Consider the following 24068-nt stretch of genomic DNA (forward strand, 5'->3'; position numbering starts at 1 on the left):
AGCATTCATTCTAGTGAGTACCCAGTCTTCTAGATGTACTTGGACAGAGCAGGCTTTTAAACGGATTTTACATGGGCAAAGTTAGCATCTTCATTTAGTGAGAATGGAGTTTTTTCTGTGTGTGCATACGCACGCAACGGGATTTTTCTGGTCAATCAGAAATGAATCAAAGAAAAACTTAGCATATGTTGAACACAACTCATTTGATACTAGACTATTTTCTTGGTCCTGCTTTAAATGCTTGATAGCCTCTGGAAACAAGAAAATAGTAGTAGGAAACTACATTTTAAGGTCAGTTCTATAATTTGAGCAGCTGGGTATTCAGGCATATTAAATCATGAGGTTTACCACAAATAACAGGCTTATTTTTTCTCCGCTCAAGTTGGATCCGGTAACAATTATATGACATTTGACTTAACTGGTATAGTGTGCTTTTTACGCAACTGACGTTCTTAAATTGAAAAATACTACCTTGCCTATAGAATCTACTGATATGAATATGTGTAGTACGTGTTTAAACCAATCCACTGACTTAATTCTTGCCTACACCGATAAAGTACTGGTTATAAATCAGCCCTATGTGGCTTGGCACTAAATGTTTGAAAAACTGCTAACAGACACCCGAACTAAAATTTTTGTGCTTGCCATTACAGGCAATTTGATGAAAACATGTTAAATAGCTCTCAAAACCACAAAAGGTAGCTTAGGCACATTTAGTAAGTAGTACTAAAGCTGATTCACCAGCAGATACCTGTTTTTGTTATAAGTATATTTTGTTGTTACTAGCTTCTTGGAACATCACTTTATGTGGTAGGGGAAGGAGAATAATTCTATAATTCCAGGTGGTAACATAAAAATTCTAATTTGCCTGCATATGACTATGTCACTGGAGACAATTTTTGGAAAAACAGGTCCTTCAATTGTAGGTAATTGGCACCCTAACCACCACATGAATGTTTATATATCCCCTCTTATATGCTATTTTACTCTAAGAAACAAGAACTTTAAGTGGTGCTCCAACAAGAATGGGAACCAGGAAAGAATGTCAGTTCCTAATATGAAAGTCGTCAAGACCTATCCACTTTTCTGTAATTAACAACACAAAAGTAAGAGCTTTAGTCTAGAAATTTGGACTAAGTTCTAATAACTATCATGGTGATTCCTATCAAGGTTTTATGTGAAGCAAAAGAGAACTTTTTAAGGGAGTGAAACAAAGACTGCCCTCTAGTCCAGAGGTCCCCAACCTTTTGGGCACCAGGGACTGGTTCTGTGGACAGCTTCTTCCGCGGACTGGAGAATGCGTGGTTTTGTATACTGCCTGCATCCCACAGATGGGGCTTCGCTTGTTTGTGTGGACCGGTTGCTGGCATCCCACCCCTGTTCTAGTCTTCACTTTCTAAAATCGTAACTGTACCATAAATAGAAATGTTCCTTTTCCATATTAAGAAAGCCGAAGTTTAGACTCTGGATAGAAACTAAACATCTGTGTAAAAGTTTTATTAAAATGAACAGATTATAGACAAATATACAAATTTTACACTGCAGATAATGGTGCAAAAACACATTTAAATGATTTGAGTTCTTTTTCACTCAATATACAGAATTACGTATATACGCATATACCAAAACGCCAGTAACTAAATCCAAATCACTTAAAATGTCTTCAAACTTTTAAACCCAAGCAATTGAAGGGATTTCAGTTCACACTTTAAATTACCAAGTTTATTTATCTAAATGTATATTTGACAAAAAATTACAAGATATTCAGAGCAGTTCTGTTTGGAAAAAAGTATGAATATAAAACCCCATTAAAGGAGATTATATGGGACTAATATCTAGAAATTTTCCAGCTATAATTATGATGAAGTTCTTACAGCATGCTAAAACTTTTCCCCCTGCATTTCATAACACTTAAGATGGGCCAAATTTTGCTGATTTGATTCATTTAGAGGTACAGTTGTCCCACTGCAAACTCCAGTTTAGAAAGATTCGTGATTTTTATCTTTCCATGCAGCTCTAGCATATTCTTACATCCATTTTTCCACAGGGATCCCTATGGTCGAAAACAGCAAGAACACCTGAACCTCATCACTCTTTACAGTAAAGAAAACTCGGTAGCAAGAGGTCTAAATATAAGACGCTGTACAGACTTTGTTTCCCACGGTCCACAGACCAATGTTATGCAACATATTGAAACATAATTTCTTCGCAAATGGAAACCCAAATATTTTACATCTATGTGAGCAGACCATCTAGAGTTAAAAACATCTGAACAGCATAAGTGCAAAGCATTTCACATTCAAAACAGCTCTCAAAACAACTGTTCTAAATGCAAAATGCTTTGCACATTTCAAAGGAATAGCAGCAAAAATAACATTATCCTGTTAATCTTTCTTATATTAGATCACAGCTTAAAGTATTAGTCATTATGTATGATGCAACAGACCAGGTTCCAGACAATAACATTTCAATTTAAATATATGTTGCAAAATTAAATGCTAAAATAAGGCACCCATTATGTTCAGACAGCAAACTACACTCAAGGGCAAAAATATGTACAGTGGAGGGAAAACCTTGCCAAAAATACACCAACATTTATCGGTGGTTTAAGTACTTTCTAAACCCTGGACAAAATGTCCAGATATTGTTAACCAACAACACAGGTATTCTAAAATATTCTAATATTTATGATAGATTTGTGGGCACTAGTATTACATTCCTAAATATTATTAATAGTTCCATTAAAATTAATAAAATCAATTCGCATACCTGGATTCAAATGCGTTCCAAAGGTAACAAAAAGAACTCGACTGAACCAGCTTATGTTTTTCTACCAGCATGGTTAGAAACCAGACAATACCGTGTTTAAAAATTGCTTCAAACATCCATCAAATAATCATTTTTACTTATGGCCAAGAGACCCATTGCTATTCAAGCTAGACCCTAATGGTTCAACAGCAGAGTTTGCTATTTGAGCTGGAAATGTGTAGTTTGGTCATGTAGTAGCATCATTATAAAAACTTTAAATCTATAAATAATTGGAAAATGTCCAACTTAGAAACAATTTTAACTATCTGTACATTCTTTTTGATATGTTGAAACTGCTAAATTAAAGATTGTGTGAAAGTTTATGCGTATTTAGGCTGACATACATAGGAGAACCAGGAGCCTCATACCCTATTCCATCTGCCATACCCCTCCCTGAGATTGCAGTATTGTACAGTTAGAACAATAAGGCAGATCTATTTGCACTGCACTGAATTTAAGAATTCCCTGCAGAATCGTAGACTCTGAAAAATTGAGCTCCAAAATTTTGCAAACAAAGCCTTTCACAATTTCTTCACTTTTGAGCCCCACATTCCATAAACTTCTAGCATAGAAATAACAGTAAGCCATTTCTTATCGGATAGTGCATCTTTGGTTCTTGAAACTGAAAACAAATACCTTGCATAAGCAAAAATGTAAACGGACCATTAAGAGAAGAACCAATTAGGAGTCTAGATGTCTATCCATTAGACAAATATTCACTTCATATTATAGAAAAACAGTAATTTAAGCATCTTAGAACTAGATCACTTTAGTACCCAGAAATCTATTTAATGTTGATGTTGATAATGTTGATATTTCAAAAGGGAAACAAATGCTTGTAAATGCTAATTGTTTAAAAAACGTCAAAATTGTTATAAACCTTTAATTACAATGTGCTATCCAGGAAAGTAGGCAGAAGTTTTAGAAGGTGCTGCAGACTTGCATGGAATCTGCATTTTGGGTGCAGAGGACTTCATGTATCCTGCAATGATAAGAATTGATCTTGAAATATCTTAAGTTTTCAGAGATTTTGAGAAAATTCTTTTATCTTAATTATATAAATATATATATATATATATATATATATATATATATATATATATATATATATATATATATATATATATATCAGCCCAGGTTCGAATCTCAGATAAAGGGTATGAGTGACTGATGAGAACATAAAGAGTTCGAAATGATCATCTCAGCCTCCCAAATTCTTTATTAGCAATTTGAATAATTTGCACAAATAATGAGCTGTCATAAGTTGACTATATCCTGTAGATAAGCCTTGAGACAGGCCAAAACAGGAATGAAAGAGTTAATTAGCAAGGTGCATTCAAAAAGCCTTGACAAATACTTAACATATATATATATATGTATACACATTTACCTGTGTTTTGAGTTGTGTTTTGATTGAGCCCTCTTAAGGGTATGCTATCTTCCCTTTTCTTTAAATACTTTGTATCCAATCCCACATTTTCACCACTAAATCAAAAGGAAATATAACTGTTGTAAGCAGTCATCTTTTAAAGAGCTTTCTAAGTTTCCATGAAAATTTGCAAGAATTTCAAATGCAATTGCAGATCTCTTATGAATTACTTTATTTAAGACAGCAAGTTCATGAATGCTGACCTCAAAATCATACCCTGGGGACAGAAATTCGTATATTCGAGGCTAGAAAGGGTACAGAGAAGAGCAACAAAGATGATTGGGGGACTGGAGGCTAAAACATATAGGGAACAGTTGCTGGAATTGGGTATGTGTAGTTTAACGAAGAGAAGGACGAAGGGGGACATAATAGCAGTGTTCCAATATCTCAGGGGTTGCCAAAAAGAAGAGGGAGTCAAGCTATTTTCCAAAGGCAGGACAAGAAGGCAGGAAAAGAAGCAACGGATGGAAACTAATCAAGGAGAGAAGCAACCTAGAACTAAGGAGAAGCTTCCTGACAGAACAATTCATCAGTGAAACAACCTGCCTCCAGAAGTGGTGAATGCTCCAACACTGGAAGTTTTCAAGAAGAGACTGGACAGCCATTTGCCTGAAATGGTATAGGGTTTCTTGCCTGAGCAGGGGGTTGGACTAAATGACCTCCAAGGTCCCTTCCAACATTATTATTATTATTATTAATTCCTTAAGTTTAATGTGACTATATTAATTCCTTAAGAGTTTGTCTCTGGAAACCTGGTTTTTCTGCTACTATCGAACAGACCATCTCATCTTCGTCAGGCCTCCATCATACTTAAATATCATCATCTTTTTGAAACATCATACAAAGAAGGTGGAGAGTGGCATATGACTGATTACAGCACTGATATACAGTGCCCTGACAAAATTTAAGAGATCCAGTCAGACAGATGAAGGATCTTACGTATATTTTATAATTGTTCCTATGGCATCTTTGTTATAAGGAGCCATGTTCCATGAAGTGATGGCATTCTGCTTAGACTCTGGGAAAATGAAAAAAATGTTCTAGTCCCTGGAAAAATCAGATATTTGCTTTTAGATGTTTCTTCACTGACCTAATTTCCCCCCAAAAAGGTATTCCTGCGGGTATCATATAACCTGAATCATTATTAAAATTCATCAAGATATATTCTGTTTGCCTGAAGACGTACTAACATTTCCCTGCACACACCCCAAGCTATTCTTAAAAAGAAAAAAAGAACATTAGGGGTTTTTTTCAGTACTATGGAGAGAATAATATGTCAACTTGATGTTAATTTTCTTTCAGATATATATATATAACTTCATAGTTCATTCCTTATTAGAGGAATAACTTAAATACTTAAAAACTATGTCTAGAGGGGAGATGGTGGAAAGAAGAACAAATGTGAAGGCAATGCCTCTTTCCAAAAGGTAGTGAGAAAACCTATTTTTGCACTCAATTCAGGTCAAGGGCTTCTCCTCTGGAATTGAAAATGTGCATCCTTTTAGAAGCAGATTAACTATTCTACCTGTTCATCAATCACATCTGTCCTTTCTACATCAATAGCAACAGTTTGCCCAGGTGGCAATTACATTCATGTAAGCCTTTACTAGAAGTCCTTATTTTCCTATGACTTCAGAGTGAGTATATATATAGGTAAATACATGGCTCTCGTTAGAACGGAAAATTAGAACACGACAGAATGTTGGCTTACATTAATTGCATTTCATTTCCTATTAGACCTCCCACACTGAATTCTCTGGTGCATTGAATCTTTGCCTTGGTGGCTCCCACACCATCTTAGTATCGAGAAAAGGGAAATTCTGATGTCGTGCCATTGGAAGAAATAATGCGTTTTCTTCCATTTAGAATACCGACTACCTCCGGAAGTGACACTGTTGCTTTCACTCTGCACATTCCTTCCACCCTTAGGCCTCTACCCCAGATAGTTCTGCTTCCTCCCAGTTGCCAAGTCTGCCTTCCTATTCAACTCCAAATGGCCTTTCCACCTTCTCTTTAAATGCTCCCAGTTTTCTCCTCAGGTCCACTCTCAACTGCTTACTTTTCTTTATTTGCTGAATGACCTATCAGCCCAGAAATCCCTGGCTGGGCATCTGAACCTCTGTTTGTTTCTGAGAGCTGGACATTGAAGTGAACCTGCTGGAAAAAGAATTTTTTTTCAGCATTATATTTTTTGCCATTTTACCTATCAAAGTCTTAAGTCATACAATATTACATGCAAGAAAAATTATACATATGATTACAGAAATGTTTAACGACTGAATAGTATAAACTGTCAATTATTTTGAGAGGTTGGCGATATAAATAATCTAAAAAAATAAATAAATACAAAAGTATAAGTTGCAGCCTTATGAGTTAACTGCATGGATATCGACCCTGGGATTATTTTGGCCATTCAGCTCCGTACTTCAGGAACCGGGTGACAAACTCTGAATGACATATGGAGCCTTTAGGATTTATTTTTTTCAATTGCTCATCCCTAATTGTTATGTTTTTCCCCACAGATGGTAGTCACCCAGAATAGCAGAAGAAGTGAAGGAGGATTTTGTTTTGGGCAAAAATCAATAAAATGGAAATGACACGACTTGATACAACGTAATGGAACCTTATTTTAAAAAAAACATCTTAAATTCCTTGCCTTTGTTCCTGATATCTGTTGGTTGGCACTTTTGACAGCAGCTGCTTCTGGGAAGCTTTGGAAAGCTAGCAAGGGGGAGATGGGATAGTTCAGCCCAGAGTTTAGAGACGTAATCCTATTATCAGCCTGTAAAAAAAACCAAAAAACAAATTAACTCATACCTGTTGTCTTTGTTTAAAGCAAGCATAGTCAAAGTTCATACATACTACACTTCATATATTGCAGTTCATATTTTGCCTAGGTCTAAATTTAATTTTGGGATGTGGTGGCTCAGTGGGTTAGGACGCTGAGCTTGTCGATCAGAAGGTCGGCAGTTTGGCGGGTCGAATCCCGAGTGCCGCGTAACAGAGTGAGCGCCTGTTACTCGTCCCAGCTTCTGCCAACCTAGCAGTTCGAAAGCACCTAAAATTGCAAGTAGAAAAATAGGGACCACTCCGGTGGGAAGGTAACAGTGTTCCGTGCGCCTTTGGCGTCTAGTCATGCCGGCCACATAACCACGGAGACGTCCTTGGACAAGCGCTGGCTCTTCGGCTTTGAAACGGAGATGAGCACCGGCCCCTAGAGTCGGAAACGACTAGCACGCATGTGCAGGGGAACCTTAACCTTTACCTTAAATTTAATTTTCTTGATGCAGATCCTCTGCTTGGTTTGAACCCCAGGCTGAAGCATTTGCTCTCCTCTCTGACCCTATCTAGAAGTTTGCCATTTATTGACAGGATGGTAAAGGAAGCAAATGGAGGGAAATATGCTAATCTCAAGCCTCATATTTTTATCAGGACGAAGGAAAATAGCTCAATTCCAACTAAGCCCCACGACCCATCCATTTCTGAAGAATTTATGCAAAGTGTGCACTCTCGTGGAATTTTCTCTTCTTACTTAGAAATTAAACTATGAAAGACAGCAACGTGGTCAGTATCAAAGATGAATACACAAGAATTTTACTATTACCATACTATGAGGAGAGCTGCCAGTTCTTGAAACAGTGTTGCTAGAAGTAGATGTCCCTAGCATTTCTTGCTTCCTTGTCATCTGAATTTCATTCAATTGTTTATTCAGCCATGTGATGACTGCAAAGAAAAAAAGCACTTCACTTTTCATCCCAAATATTTTTAATTTTAAAACAAAGTCAAAATCAAATTCTGAATGTGGCTGGATATACGCTTTCAAAGTCAAACCAATGCATTTATATTAATTTAATTTAATTTAATTTAATTATATTTAATTTAATTTAATTTAATAATGTAATTTAATGTAATTTAATGTAATTTAATGTAATTTAATTTAATTTAATTTAATTATGGGACTTATATGCCGCCCTATGTCGCGAAGGACTCAGGGCGGCTAACAACAATAAAACAACAATAAAACAATAAATACAAATATTAAAAGAGATTAAATTTACAAAGCCCCACTAAAAACCAATAAAAATTAAAACAAAATTAAAACCCCCATCTTCAGTCCAGCTTGGCCAGTTGGAAAAGGTATGTCTTTAGGTCGCGACGAAAGGACCAGAGATCTGGAGCCATCCGAAGTTCTTGGGGGAGCTGATTCCAGAGGGCAGGCGCCCCAACAGAGAAGGCCCTCCCCCTGGGGGTTGCCAGCCGACATTGTCTGGCCGACGGCACCCTGAGGAGGCCCTCTCTGTGTGAGCGCACAGGGCGATGGGAAGTCGTTCCTGGCAGCAGACGGTCCTGTAAATATCCCGGGCCTAAGCCATGTAGGGCTTTATAGGTAAGAACCAGCACCTTGAACCTCACCCAAAGGGAAACCGGCAACCAATGCAGCCCACGCAGGAGGGGTGTAATATGGGAGTATCGGGATGCTCCCATCACAACCCGCGCGGCCACATTCTGCACCAGCTGAAGCCTCCGGGTGGTCTTCAAGGGCAGCCCCATGTAGAGAGTGTTGCAGTAATCTATACGGGAGGTGACGAGCGCATGAGTGACCGTACGTAAAGCATCTCGGTCCAGATATTAAGAACAGAGTTATAGAGGTTCACTCCCAAACACAAATTTATAGAATTGCAATCTTATTTTTAATACAATTAGGAACTGATAAATCCTGTGTGACAAGATGGAACTTCTATGTATCACTGTTATTTATTACAAGGGGGGGGAAATAAATGCACAGGTTGCATTAATACAGACAAAACAAATGAATATTTATAAGGAGGGAAAATAAGACTGGCATTCCTCAGAATCATTCTACAATATCCCTACCCTCAAAAATTCTTCAAATATTTAAAAAAGAACTATTCATCTTTATCTTAAATCCAACATTCACAATCATTGCCTAAACAAATGGATAACAGAGAAAATGCCTAGCCCAAACTAAGACTATATCTTCTAATAAATTCTATATACTAAAATATACAGTTGAAAGTATTACAGTAGTTAATGCAAGAAAGTCACATACCATTTTCATTTGTTTTCAGGAGATGTTTGCTTTCTTCCAGTTTTTGTACTGTAGCCTCTAACTGTTCCTGCAATTTGCATATCTGAAATGTTTTCATATTATTAGTTATCTGGAATATTTTTATCCCTAGTAGCAAAACAGCATTTCAAAATTAATGTCAGAAGACCTTTTTCCTAAATAATCATCATTGTATAAGTTGTTTTTGAAATCTAAATAAATAAATGTATATAAATCTATGGGCATTGTTATTTTCAAGACCATAAAACAAAAATACTTCCGGGTATGTCAAAGCAACTGGTAGCATCTAATTACCATTATCTGATTCTAAAAAAACGGAAAAGAAGGTTCGAGTGTTGTTAATGCCTGGATGGGATACCACCAGGAAAATCCAGGACAGTAAATAAAATTGGGAAATAGGAAAATCATTCCTTAATAATAATCATTCATTTTGCTAAGAGACCATTTTTCTCAAGAAAATGACAAGGACATATGGCAAACCTTTTAGACACCGAGTGCCCAAACTGTAACCCAAAACCCACTTATGTATCGTCAGGTGCCGGGTGGGTGTGGTCCACTGGGTGGGCGTGGCCCATTGGGTGGGCGTGGCTGCAGCGATAACGGCAGACTGGGTGGGACTAAAAAGTTCAATCAATCAATTCCAACTTTGAGAGATCTTTTTTTCCCCGCAAGAAGCTGAAATTTATTTATTGATTGAACCTTTTCTCTTTTTTTGCACACGGCGGCAGAGGCCTAAAGCGAAAAGGCCTAGGACTAAGGCCTAGGACTGACCCAGCTGAAGGCCTAGGACTGAGGCGATGGCCCACGTGCCCACAGAGAGCGCTCTGCGTGCCACCTGTGGCACGGGTGCCATAGGTTCGCCACCACGGACATAAGGTGACCAAGAAATGGTCTTTGCTTCAATACAGAGAAGAGTGGGTTTATAGGAAAAAAGAAAACATTATTTCTGATGAAAGGAAAACTTAGCATTTAAGCATTTGCTATTTAGAAGCAAGACTCTCCAGTTACCTCTTGTTCTTTTTCTCGAAGAGAACTTTCCAGTTCCTGTAAATCCTTTTGTTCTTTCTGCAGTTTTTCTTCTTTTTCGGCCAAGAGCTTTTCTTGCTGAACTGTTACTGTGTTTTTCAATTTCAGCTTACTGATTAGCGTTTTTACATCTCCTTGCAGTTTCTTTATTATCTCATTGGCCTGGAAATAGTATTATAGAATACTAAATGATGATCGGATGAAATCAAACCATAATCATAAAAAGGAATGCTATCTTTAAACAAACCTTAAGGAACTCAGTTGATAGAGCTTTCAGTGAGGTTTCCAGTTTTCCTATCTGAACTTGTTTCTTTTCTGCATTTTCTTCCAGGTTTGCCTTTTAAAGAGTATATAATGTTAGGGAGATTATGTAACAAATAAGAGTGAAAACCTGCATGTGTTGGTTTCCAAATATGCAAGGAGGTGGTAGTTCTGCAAATCCTATAAGGGAGTCCGTAAATCCAGCAGCACTTTGAAACTTTAATGTGTTATTAAATATCTGTAAAAATGTTTAATAATGCATGATACAGCAATATGTTCTACAATCTATAATTTGGGGATGGGGGAAGATGATGTATACAATGTGTTTCTAAACACAGCCAGGTTCTAATGAACCATATTACTAGTTTGGCAAAGAAGCTTCAGATTGTCAAAAAATTGTGTTCTATTGTTGCACTAAAATAGGCTTTCAAAATTTAAAAAAACAAAAAATAAAAAAACAGGCAAAAATTCCACAAAGGCTCTACTTTTAATATAATATAAAACTTATAGGTAATACACAGAGATGCTCTATACTCCAAAGCTGAAATCAAAAAGGTGTCTCCTTCAATTAGCTATGTTTTTCCCTTGGCTTGCAAGGTAGCCATAAAACCCCAGGAAAATAATTTTGAGTTAAGGAGGCAGAGTATGATAAACTGCTTTAAAATGGCTATGAACGCTCAAGTTTCTTCCTCCTGAAATCATGAAGCAACCTAGCTTTTTAAAACAAGTACTGGCAGGTAAAACCTGCATGTTCATGTCTCCCCCAATGGAGCTTTTTTTATTTGCAAATCAGACAGTGCGTGCCTAGTCACATACACTTAGCCCAACACGTAACGTAACATTTTAGATCATAATGAACTTTAATGACTGTGTTTGTTATAATGGTACTATAGGAAAAACGCTAGGAACCTTTTGCTCCTGTGTTGCTTCTAATACTTCTTTTGTCCTAGCAACAAGTTGGTCTTTATCTTTGATCTCTTGTTCCAAAACAGCAACTCGCATTTGCAGTTGATTAACTTGCTTCTCCTTTTCGTGGCATTCTGCGTCTAAGGTAGTATTCTCCCGACGTAAGGATAGAACCTCTTGCTTCATTCTCTGGCATTCCTTATCGATTGGAAAAAAATAAAGCATTCTAAAGTACTTTAAAGATTGAAGCTTGATTTAAAAAGTAAAAGTATACACTGCAACTATTGTTTAGACCAGACATGTGAAACACAAGGCCCGGGGGCCAGATCCGGCCCGCGAAGTGGTTTCATGTGGCCCGTGAAGCCATCCTGGAAACAGTGAGGGAACGGCCCCCACTGCCTTGACCCTGGCCCAGAGACGCTCCTTCTACCAGAGACCCACAGATCTGCCCCACTCCTGCCCAGGCCCCCATAGGTACCCTTGATGCGAACGATGTAGAGCTGGCCATGCCCACCCAGTAGGCCACGCCCACCCAGTAGGCCACGCCCACCCAGCCCCCTGAGAGCAACCGCAATGCTGATGTGGCCCTCAATGAAATTGAATTTGACACCCCTGGTTTAGAGCATATAGCTGCATTATATTCACCTATTATAATGGGGAATATTTGCTGTATTTTTAATTGCTTATAAAGTATACAACTAGAAATTGTAAGTCATGAAAATCAGGTCTGTAAATAGACAAACTGCAAATGCTACATACGTCTTCTGCACTTGATAATTTTGCTTTAAGTTCCCTGACTGTGGAATCGCCTTTGTATCTCCTTTCCATTAAGTCTTTGTTAGCAAGTTCCAGCTCCTTCAGCCTGTTCTGCAGTTGCTGGGCAGTTTTCTGATGCGAGTTTTCCAAGTCTCTTTTCTGTTGCTCATTCAGTTGCTGATAATGTGCTTGTGCCTATGAAAAATAGAAAGCGTTTTAATAATTCTTAATTTTAAAAGGCATCGCTTGTTTTATACACTGTATTATTTACATACCTGCAGAGTTTTTTCCTTCTCATTTGATAATTCCTGAGTATGTTTGCTGTTCAATGATGCTATCTTGGAGGCCCATTCGCTTCTTAAATTATCTAGTTCTCTGCTCTTTTCTGACAAGGCCTAAGAGGGGGAAAAAACAGTCACTAGGGTTTCATATAATCCTAAAATTTAACTCTAACAAAGTTTTATTAAAGGACCACAGTCATAATGTCTTATTTGTCTATTTAAAACATATAGCAATATAAATATTGCTCTGTATACCTTCACAATCCTGTATGTCTAAATTGTTTTCTTTTAAAAAGTTTTGTAGCATATTAAAACATGAATTTCCTCTAATGAGGCTTTCACCCACTTAAGCTTGTTACAGTTAATTTGTTATTCTTCAAAATATAATAACACTTCGTTAATTTTGCTATAATTTGCTATTCTGATAAAATTTTCTTTATTTCTATACAGAAGTTCAGCAATATATGTTCCATTAGCTCTATAGTTAGAAACTCTTGATAAAACATAGCTAAAATAGTTAAATATATTTATATTGGTTTTCTGTAAATTGGGGCATACTGAAGCTTTGCTCTTACCTGCTGTGTATAATTCAGCTGTCTTGTAAGGTCCTCCTCTGTTCTGCTAAGTTTTTGTTCTAGCAATAGCTTTTCTTCCTATAAGCAATTGAAAGTTTCACGTCAATATATTTTCAGTCTACAAAGTGTTTAATTGTAATATATTCTCCTGGACATTGGAGGACTTTTTTTATCAGTCATGCACAAGCTTGTACTATAAGATTGCCTTATTTAGCACATCTTTTGCAAGCATATTTACTGTACACTACAGCAGTTACACAGGCTGTTTGGTTTTTTTAAAATATTTTTAGAATATTCATTCGAAACTAGATGAAATTTCAATTTAAACTTCAGTAACAAAGGACTTTGGATTAAATGGATAAAATTTTCCTGTCACTGCAGATGGTGTTTCCGTTGATTTAATGGACAGTCAAAAATAAGACATCCCTTACCTCTCAAATGGTCTGTTAAACTAAGATTTCATTGTATTGCTATCAATCAATTCTAAAAATACAAAGAAATTTAAAGCTAAGATATTAGTGAGCCTTAACTCAGTAGCATGTCCCATTTAACTTCATCTTTTACTTCTCTTAATGACCAAAAATTATTATTGCCAAAAAAGGGCCACACCTACCTATGTATCTATGTATACGTAACTGAAACTATCATTGTACCTTAGAAGATTTGAGGCAGGATGCCAAAAATTTCTTGATTTCAGCATCACTTCCTGGTAAGAATTTTAGTGATAAATGGGTAAGATGTTTAAATGGATTTGTCTCAACCACATTTAGAAATGAGGGTGTATGATCCAAACTAGATCCTGAAGAAACCAGCTGTAGCAAAAACCTAAAAATAAAAAAAATCACACATAACAAAATGCTTCTCAGTGGAACCGCAGAGTTTGCTGCTGCGTGATTACAGCTCATTATTAACTTGCTTTTATTGTACATTAGTACAGAAGCAATACTTGCCTCCTCAAAAAAGGGCAAAGCTACTTATAATCCCTAAGGAAGAATGGGAAATGTTTGCTCACGAACATTTTTAGTAGCCTCAAATAGTTTTCAGTGCACCGATAAAACTCAACACCGTGGTGTTTTTTTGGGGATTTTTAGAGTACAACCGCTATCCCCAGGCCTCTACTTCAACCCCGGTGCCACCAGTTCCACCGATACCAATGGGTACCGCCTCAAGCTCCTATGCCATGACCAGCTATCGCAGCACCACAAAGGCCCAGCTGCTACCATCCCAACATCATAGGGTGAAGCCGCCCCATGGCATAACACACACACACACACACACACACACACACGCTGTCATTGCCTCAGAACATTTTGGCTGCCTTGCATAGTGGCATTGCTTGGAGGCAGTGGCACCTGGGCTGAGGTAGAGGCCCAGTACCTTCAGCAAATTCACCCTGCCTCTGTTGCCCCAGGCCTCTACTTCAGTCCTAGAGCAGTTAGCAAAGCTCCTGCCACCAAGGAATACGTACTGCCTCAACTGAGTCCTTCGGGAATAGGGCGGTATATAAAACCAATTAAATAAATAAATAAATAAATAAACTCCATACCATGGCCAGCCAACCCAAAGCCTCAGCCGCTGCTTCAAAGGCCCAGCTGCCCTAGCTACAGCCACCCCGGCTCTCCAGCCTGAAGTCCCAGTAGTAGCCACCTCCTCCACCTTGTGCTCTGCTGTCCTCAGCTGACTTTTATTTATTTATTTATTTATTATTTATTTATTTGATTTGTATACCGCCTTCTTCCTCTGACTGACAAGGTGTGTCCAGCCTGGGCCTTCATGAAGCAGCTACAGCCTTCGGAATGCCTTGCAAGGCCTTATAAAGGAGGCGTGCAGCTTCGGAAAGAAGGGTAGATGCAGCCAGCAGCTGCCTTGTGAAGAACCAAGGCCGAGGTGCAGTTTATTAGCAGTGGGAGGAAGAAGATGGCAAAAGTCAGCTGTGGATGGCAGGGCAGTAGAGCACAGGGCAGAACAAAAAAAATTCTGTTTGTGTGTGTGTGAGGGATAGAAAGGGAGGGGTGGAGTTGAAACTCATCCTGTAGTAGTTACAATGCCAAGGGCCTGAATTCTGACCACGTAACCACTAGAGGCTGTAACGGTTGTAGCTTTGAGGACCAGGCGTTAAGTATCATTTCTTCAACACAATCCTAACTTTGAACAGTTGCTGAACAAATTATTAAGTGAGGACTACCTGTAAGATGGAGATACTACTACTGGCTGTGCTTTTTGCCTGAATAGCCAGCCCCTTAAAAAAAACAAATAAGGGTAGCTCTAAGCCAGGGGTAGGCAACCTTGGCTCTTTTATGACTCGTGGACTTCAACTCCCAGAATTCCATGGCTGGCTCAGGAATTCTGGGAGTTGAAGTCCACGAGTTGTAAAAGAGCCACGGTTGCCTACCCCTGCTCTAAGCCATCAAGATTCTAGAAGCAAACAAATGCAAATGATCCTATTGTCTCTCCTTTTTTTTAATTTTAGTTTTATTTTCTTGAACTTGACATTCTAAATGATTGATTTACAAATATTATTTACATTCTTTGATTTGAAGATGATATAAAGTACTGTTTATATATTACTAACCTTGGGATTTCTTTATCTTGTTCTTGGATACAGTGCAGAAGAAGATCTATAAATCTCTGAGGAAAAGCAGAAAAATCTACCAGAAGACTTTGCTGGAGTTTTAAGCTACATAGAGAAAAAGAAAAAATTAAATACACCTACCAATGTAATGTGTGTAAGAGCAGCTAATCCTCAAGACATTTCTTTCAAAAGCTAAGAATTCTAAAGTGTTTGGCCCTGAAAAAAAATTACAAAACAATTTTCTTATAACCTTTTGGAATGCTAGCACAATTTACCTGTCATTTCAATTAATCACTTATTACTGCAGTAATACTCATTTCCCTTTCTAGCATTATTTATTTTTAGCCCAGTAGTTTTCATCTAGTTCCTAGAACATGATCCAGAAATAAGAGTGCCTTAAAATGTTGAAAGTCTAAATCAATGTTTGTCAGTGAAACTTGGCAATTTTTAAGATCCCTGGCGTTCAATTCACAGAATTCGCCAGGCAGTGTGCTGGGAAAATTCTGGGAACTGAAATGCACGTGTTTTAAAGTTACCAAGTTTGAAAAATACTGGCCTAAATAGATCCACGTAGATCCGTAGACTAAGGCTAGTATTCATGATTCATGCAAAAAGAGGAAATAAAGTAAACATACCAAACAACATATAAGTACTGAGTTATATACTTTACATAATCCTAACATTATAGAGATTAATTGGGGTGGGTGGGTTTGTTTGCAGCAAGCCTATTGTACCAATATCCTTTATTACTAATGCTGGATAGTGTACTTAAAATGTAAATGTATAAAAAAAAATCAGAACATTCATGAAAACCTACCTCTGAAAATCTTCCTCAGAAATAACAAGATTATAAAGGAAAAAGGGATCTGAATCCTCAGTTAGCCGAACAACTAAATCCTGAAGGAAGACAATGTTAATTTCAAAAATTAAGAAATGTATTTCTCTAGAATTACTTCAATAGTACCAAATCATATAACTCATAAAACGCTGAAAGCTTCTATGCAACATACAAATCCTCTGAGCATCACAAAACAATAGCAAAAGTATGAAGTCTTAAGAGCAATCCTCATTCCTAAATATTTCAAAAGAGACGTCTGACTGCAGAATCTATCCGAATCGGTCTTTAAAGTGAAGGTAAAGTAATGGAAGCCTTGGTGGAGCAGTGGGCTAATGCCTCCTTAAGTAACACCAGCTGCCTGCAATTAGTGCAGGTTCGAGTCCCACCAGGCTCAAGGTTGACTCAGCCTTCCATCCTTCCGAGGTAGGTAAAATGAGGACCCAGATTGTTGGGGGCAATAAGCTGACTTTGTAAAAATGCCGCTTGGGGCCCCCCGAAAGCCCTAATAAGCAGGTATATACATAGAATGAAGGCTATTGCTAAGCACATTGTGCTTTAGATTGTAAGCCGCCCTGAGTCCTCGGAGAAGGGCGGGATATAAATGGGATTTTAAAAAATGGAAGCCTCCTCTCTGATCCATCAACTTCTTTTCCAAGGCCCAGCCCATATTTCTTGGTCTTTTCCATTCCACAGGGTCTTTGTTTCCAGAGTTCAAAGCTGAAAACAGGCTCATCAATACTGTAACTTTGATCCTTAGTCAGCAGATAACATACAACGTATTACAAGTTCCAATTTTATGGATTTTTAATGGCATTGTTTTAATAAAATTTATGCTAGGGTACAGGTGTAGAATGAGGTTTAGGAGCTTTTGATCCAGATTCCGCTCTTTTACCAACTATTTAAAAAGCTACCACTAGTTATTGTGTTATTGTGAAAGGTGAGTGAAATGAGGCATGGCATAGGATTGACAGGGCAACCAAAAACACTGGTGATTTTCAGGGTGCTATTAGAAAGAGAAGAATGGCTCCACAAGATTCTGGCAAAGAGCAGGGCAGGAAATATAAATGGCAAGAAAGCATCCTTGAAGAGGACTAGCATTAGGGAGATGGTTAAATGGCATTAGTGGTGAGGCCCTGGAGAAGCCTAGCTGCAACATCAGCCCAACAATCATATTCACCTCAGTAAGACTGGAAGGTCCCGCAGCACAGCTATAGCTAGTTTCAATAAAGGAGAATATTTGTAGCTCGGGGCTGAAATGAGGGGTCCTTGGGTGTTCTCTGAGCTTAACTGTTTTGTTGCATCTGATGATATTACTTAGTTTGGGTAATGAAACATATGCAAGAAAACAACCAAGATCAGTGTAGCTAGTTTGCCAGTGAAAGATCCAGAAAGGGTCAAAAACAGTAGTGCTCTAAGGACATCACACAGTCTAGGTTAAAACATTTGCTGTTTGAAAAGGAGGAGGGAGAATTAGCCCAGAAAGAGATTTTTTTTTAATGTGTGCCTTTGAATCAGTGTTGACTCTTGGCAACTGCCTGGACAAACCTGAAGTTTTCTTGGCAAGATTTCAGAAGTAGTTTGCCAGAAACACAGATATAGATATAGCAGAACAAATAAGATGTTCAAACAGAAATAAAACATAGGTGTAATTATAAGAAATAAGGCATAGATACGGAAACAAAGGAATAAGGTATTTAGAAATCTAAGATATCTAAGTATAATGATAAAAATAAGTACAACACAACACTTCCACTTCCTCTATAATAAAGGGAAATAAATGTCACCCCTACTATGTGTTCTGCACCATTCCTCAAAAGAACCTATGGTTGTGGGACTGCTATCAACAAATACTATTTTTTCCAATCAGCTGAAGAACCTATAGAGAAAATTTATGTAGTAAACATAAATAATTTGAAGAATCCTCACCTATTATGCTGCTTTTCACTTTTTCTATTGTACATTTACCCCATTTATGTCTCGTCTATTTTCTAAGAGTTCATGGATGAATAAATGAGGATCTAAAAACTAGCATTTTTAAAATATAGGTTAAACTGGCCTATATTAACCAGTGAACCCTTGGTGGAGTGGAAACTTAAACCAATATCTCTCATGAAAGTCCAAGTCTTAGCTACTACATTCTACTATCAGCTTATGTATCCACAATAAATCACAATGAAGTACAAAAATTGTCACTGGAAACAGAACATTCTAGAATAGTCTGGAACATTGCTTCCCTCAGGACCATGGGGACCTCTTCCCAGACTCAGCATTCTTAAAGTAAATCTTACAGATTAGAATGACAGGGTTTTGGCAATTGCTTCAAAGTATTTATTTCAAGCAATTTTTCCTTTAAAGAAGTTATTAAAATGAGTTTAAAGAATTTCAGCATTTGAACTATTTTCCTTTTAGAACTACTTCACTCTGTCATTACTTTATGGTGGAGAGTTTCTCAATTTCTTTCTAATGATCTTTCTGTGAGCCACAAGGATTTTTTTTTTACTAATAACAGAGAAACCTACAGCTGGCTGCTTAAAGACTGAAATGTTATCAGTCTGTGAAACAAATTACATGAAAGCAGTCTGAGGTGTTCCAAAGGGGAGGGTGTAACCCCCAAAACAGGCCTTGTTCACCGACAGTATTGTAAGTTGAACATCTTGAATTGTTTCCTAGAATAGCATGATCTTCTAGGAGATTTCAGCAATAATAGGGGACTGGAGGTTAAAACATATGAAGAGCAGTTGCAGGAATTGGGTATGTCTACTTTAATAAAAGGAAGGATTAGAGATGACATGATAGCAGTATTCTGGTATCTTAGTTGGCTGCCACAAAGAAGGGGGAGTCAAGCTATTCTCCAAAGCACCTGAAGGCAGAACAAGAAGCAACTGATGGAAACTAATCAAGGAGAGAAGTAATTTAAAACTAAGGAGACATTTCCTGACAGTTAAGACAATTAATCAGTGGAATGACTTGCCTCCAGAAGTTGTGGGTGCTTCAGCACTGGAGGTTTTCAAGAACAGATTGGACAACTATTGTCTGAAATGGTATGGGGTCTCCTGCTAGACTAAAAGACCTCAGTTTCCTTCCAACTTTGTTACTGTATAATATTCCAGTTTTCTGGAGTGATCTGTTCACAGTTCAACATATTTTGTATATTTTAAATTGATAAGAAAAAAACAACAGCTTTCTCAGCAGACAATACCAAAGTTCAAAACTGCTAAACAAATGAGAAGGGAATACAGATGAAAAATTAATCACGATGATGTAGAGAAGGCCAAGTGAAAGGATGGGAGGGCAAACTGTGCGAGGGTATCGAATCGAAGGGTAGAAAAGAAACTGAATGAATACGTTATTTGGAAATATATGATTTGATTAGGCTGGCCCCATTTTTGTCTCAACTTTGCCAATGTACAGTTATCATGGAATATTACTTCCAGTTTTATAGGTTCCTTGCTCTTTTCTGTAGTAATGACATATTATTATTCAATGATCAATAAAGTCTATTGCTCATCAAGGCATATGCTTGGCCAGAGTTAGAAAAGTTAGTTAAAATTTTAAGCAGGATCACTTATTGTAACAATTGAAAGCACAATGCATAATGAAGGAGATACAAACCTTCCTATGAATGGGATTTGTTGTTGATTGCATTTCAACACTCACTTGGACCTTTATTCGTCTGCAAAATACATGAAAGTACATTCAATATATTGACGTAAGTAACAGCAATATATTCTTCAATTGATAAATGGAATGTTGTATTTTAATTCAAGTAAAGGTGATCCATTAAGACAGTTTGCACAGAATTATATCTATCATAAAGTCAATATACCATGATTGTCATAAAGCCAATCTTCCCTGATAGTTTTCCGGAAAGCCCTTAAAATGTGACTTGTCCAACAACTTTGGGGATCCATGGGGCCCCTACAAGATGGCTGCATTGTTTGATGGTTGTATTCACCTGCACTTTTGTTTTTTAATGTTTATTTTTATTTTTTAAATGATTATTCTCACAGTTCTATTGGATGTTACATTGTTTTAGCTGCTGTTGGTTCAACATATTTTGTATACGTTTACTAGATAAGAAAAAGATTCACCCAGAATTGTGTTCAATGAGATGGATAGCTACATAATTCACTAAATAATCAGTTATGATTCTATATATCACTATATTAATAACCACTCACACCAGTCATTTTTATTAATGCAGCTTAATAACTAGACATTACTTTGCATGAATAACAATATTCAGATAAATATTATGACATGAAAAAAGTATCATTCATGTACAAGGAAGACAAACTTTAAAGAACCAACAGGAGGAGGAATAAAAAGGGGAAGTGGGGGAATATTTTTTTCCTCAGAGAAAAAAATCCAAAAGCCCAATGAGAGTTGAGCATGGAGAATTGGTTTCAGAATATTCCAAGCAACAATCTTACTCATTTGCAAGGGTAAGTAGTTAGTTCTGAATAGAATATTTAAGAAGACTGTACAGCCCTATAAAATGTGAGATTACAATTTATAGTAATAAATTCCCCCAAATTCAAGGTGGGGATGCTTGGATTTACCATTTTTAATTCACATTAATTTTATGAAAAGATAGAAATAATTATTAACATGATAAATAATCAGAGCCCTTCAAAGATGAATATATAGCATACAGCATGAGGTGAGAACTACACTTTCCAAACTATTTTTTGTACATGTTATGATGATTCTCTTCCTTTCTCCAGGATTTTAGGATTCTATTCTCTCTCTTTCCTTTTCAACCACTAAGGGAAGTCATCTGACACTTTGGGGTATAGCACCCTCAGTATGCGATAATACCCAATTATAATATTTAAACTCCAGAGCAACCAAATAAGATTCTCAAGGTTCTGTCCCAGTGCCTGAAAGCTACATAGGTTTGGATGGAGAGGAACCGCTTCTGACTTAATCCTACGAAGACTGGGTAGCTATGGGCATTTGAACCATCCAGATCGGGGGATATTCCATCTTTGACCTTGAAAGGATAGCCCTTCCCACTTCAAGGGTGATAAACAATCTGGGGTTTAGCTAGACTTGCAGCTCCTGCTTCAAGAGCAGGTGTCAGCTGCATTCAACTGGTACCCCAGTTGCACGCTTACATCGGGGGCTATCCTTCAGACAGTCACTCATGCCCTAGTAACCTCACAGCTTGACTACTGTAATGTTCTACAAGGGACTGCCCTCGAAGACCACCCAGAAACTTCAACTGGTCCAGAATACATCAGCATGCCTTTGTAAAATCTCTGCTTGGCAAGATGCATTAGTTGCCAGTTTGCTTCAAGGTGTGATAGAAAGGGCTACCCTTGTTACCTATAAAGCCCTATGCAGTTTAAGGCCTAATTACCTCAGGGATCACCTGTTGTCTCCCGTAACATTTGCCCAGCTAATTCAATCTTGCAGGGTAGGCACACTGTGGGTTCCTTTGATTGAACGTCATCTCAGGACCCCAGAAGTGTGTCTTCTCTGTAGCAACATAGACCCTCTCAATAGAATGATGTTCTCCCTGACGGTGAGATGGCTCTGGTTCTTCATCCAGTCTTTTGGCAAGAGACATCCGAGGCCCCTCTTTTCATTGTGCCTATTTTTTTTAAATGTATGTTTTACTATTATTTTTTTTGTTTGATTTTTGAGAGCTGCACAGACATGGAGACTTAGGCAGCATATAAGTTTAGCAAATTACTAATCGGTAACATCTGATCCCAAAAGTTATTCCCATAACACCAGCTGCCTGCAATTAGTGCAGGTTCGAGTCCCACCAGGCTCAAGGTTGACTCAGCCTTCCATCCTTCCGAGGTAGGTAAAATGAGGACCCAGATTGTTGGGGGCAATAAGCTGACTTTGTAAAAATGCCGCTTGGGGCCCCCTGAAAGCCCTAATAAGCAGGCAATACATAGAATGAAGGCTATTTATTGCTAAGCACATTGATTTGTGCTTCTTAGATTGTAAGCCGCCCTGAGTCTTCGGAGAAGGGCGGGATATAAATGGGATTAAAAAAAACACTTAAAATTGTGGGAGAATACCATTTATTTTTTTAAAAAAACACCACGAGGAAAGCTTGCTAAATTAAAACTACCAGATCTGAGCTGCAAAAATCCAGACAACCACAGATGACAACAACAAAAACTTTTAGTGGTTGTCGGGATTTTTGCAGCTTAGGTCCAGTGGCTCTGCCTAAACAATTCACACTGACTAAGAGAAATCATGAGCAGGTGGTTAAAGAGTCTTTCCTTTCCCTCCCTTTTTTTCCCCTGACATCCTTCCAAAAGCTTTAACAACTAACCAAGGGACAGATATTGATAAGATGACAATCGGCTCCAAGAGTCCCTCTGCCCAATATCTGGCTGTCATTCAACTGTTAAAAGCACGGAAGCTCCACCAAGGGGAAAAAAAAGAGGGCCAAGATACGTTTAAAATACCTGAAAATATCCAGCTGCTATACAGAGACAGTCATATTTAATTTTTTTAATTTTTAACTTATTGTAATTGGGTTTTTTAATCAGATTTATAGGGGTTTTAGATTTTTAATCAAGGATAATTTAATCTATTTTAGTTGCTATTAACTTTTTGTATTGTAATGTTGTTTTAATTGCCTTGTGAACCGCCCTGGGTCCTACGGGAGAAGGGCGGTATATAAGTTCAATAAATAATAATAATAATAATAATAATAATAATAATAATAATAATAATAATAATAATAATAATAATAATAAATGTAGCCGTTTATTATCTATAATACATCATAAACACAGGATTAATCACAGGCGACTAGAGTGTTAGGTTAGAAAAGCAGCGGCCAGGGTACCATCAACTTAACACAGTTGAAGAAAACAATGTGTACATTTCCAGAATCAGCTCGTCAGCCTGTTGAATCAAGCAAAAACCAAGCTTATACACACCCTCAAGCTCGCAGCAGTTGAAAAGCCTGACAGGGTCATTGATCACTCCCAGCGGCCGGAGCTTGAGAGAAATCTGCGAGAGTTTTCATTCACGACTGTGGTGTTTTTTTTTCAGAATTGCGAGGGGCTTATAGAAACGGGCACGTTCCAAAAACCTATAGCTATTCTGGGGGGGTTTTGTTTTGAAAGGGTTTTTTTTTGGGGGGGGAGGAGGGGGAATCGGGGGAAAATGAAAGAAGCGGAGGCCACTCCCGACGAGAAGTTCCGCCCCGCTTTCCCCGGGCTGGTCGGGGAAAAGCCAACCGTCCGAGTCCCGGCCTGAAGTACGGACGGGCGGCTCCAAGACAGGAAAAGAGGAGGAGGGGGGAAAAAAATCTCCCCCTCAGCTTTTAAGCCGACCGCAAAGACCTCAGACCCCGTTCCTGCGAGGGAAGAAAACCGCGCCGGCGCCTCACCTCTCCTCGCAGCCCTGGCATTTCACCTGCACGGGCACCGACTGGCTGAAGAGGCTCTCCGACGCCATCTTGCACTTTGAGTTTGGCGCCCTGCTCCCGCGGGGGGGAAAGCCAGGAAGGAGCCGGGCAGGAAGGGCGGGGAACGGGCCACGCGG

At 38.1% G+C, this 24068-nt stretch overlaps 1 protein-coding gene across 1 annotated transcript; it reads right to left on the reverse strand.

The window, feature by feature from the left end:
* Window positions 1–1489: 1489 nt before the first annotated feature.
* SASS6 (SAS-6 centriolar assembly protein) lies at window positions 1490–24007 on the reverse strand. Its single transcript, XM_081322657.1, has 17 exons — window positions 23914–24007; window positions 20154–20214; window positions 16521–16600; window positions 15704–15808; window positions 13785–13956; window positions 13132–13209; window positions 12551–12670; window positions 12279–12470; window positions 11523–11717; window positions 10600–10689; window positions 10335–10514; window positions 9309–9390; window positions 7842–7960; window positions 6894–7019; window positions 6297–6394; window positions 4199–4293; window positions 1490–3790 (listed from the first exon to the last, which is right to left on the reverse strand). The coding sequence occupies exons 1-17, from the start codon at window positions 23979–23981 to the stop codon at window positions 3705–3707; spliced, it is 1947 nt and encodes a 648-aa protein (XP_081178783.1). The 5' UTR covers window positions 23982–24007; the 3' UTR covers window positions 1490–3704.
* Between the last annotated feature and the right edge of the window lie 61 nt (window positions 24008–24068).

Source organism: Vipera berus (assembly GCF_964194415.1).
Source record: "Vipera berus genome assembly, chromosome: 3".
NCBI classification, from domain to species: Eukaryota; Metazoa; Chordata; class Lepidosauria; order Squamata; family Viperidae; genus Vipera; species Vipera berus.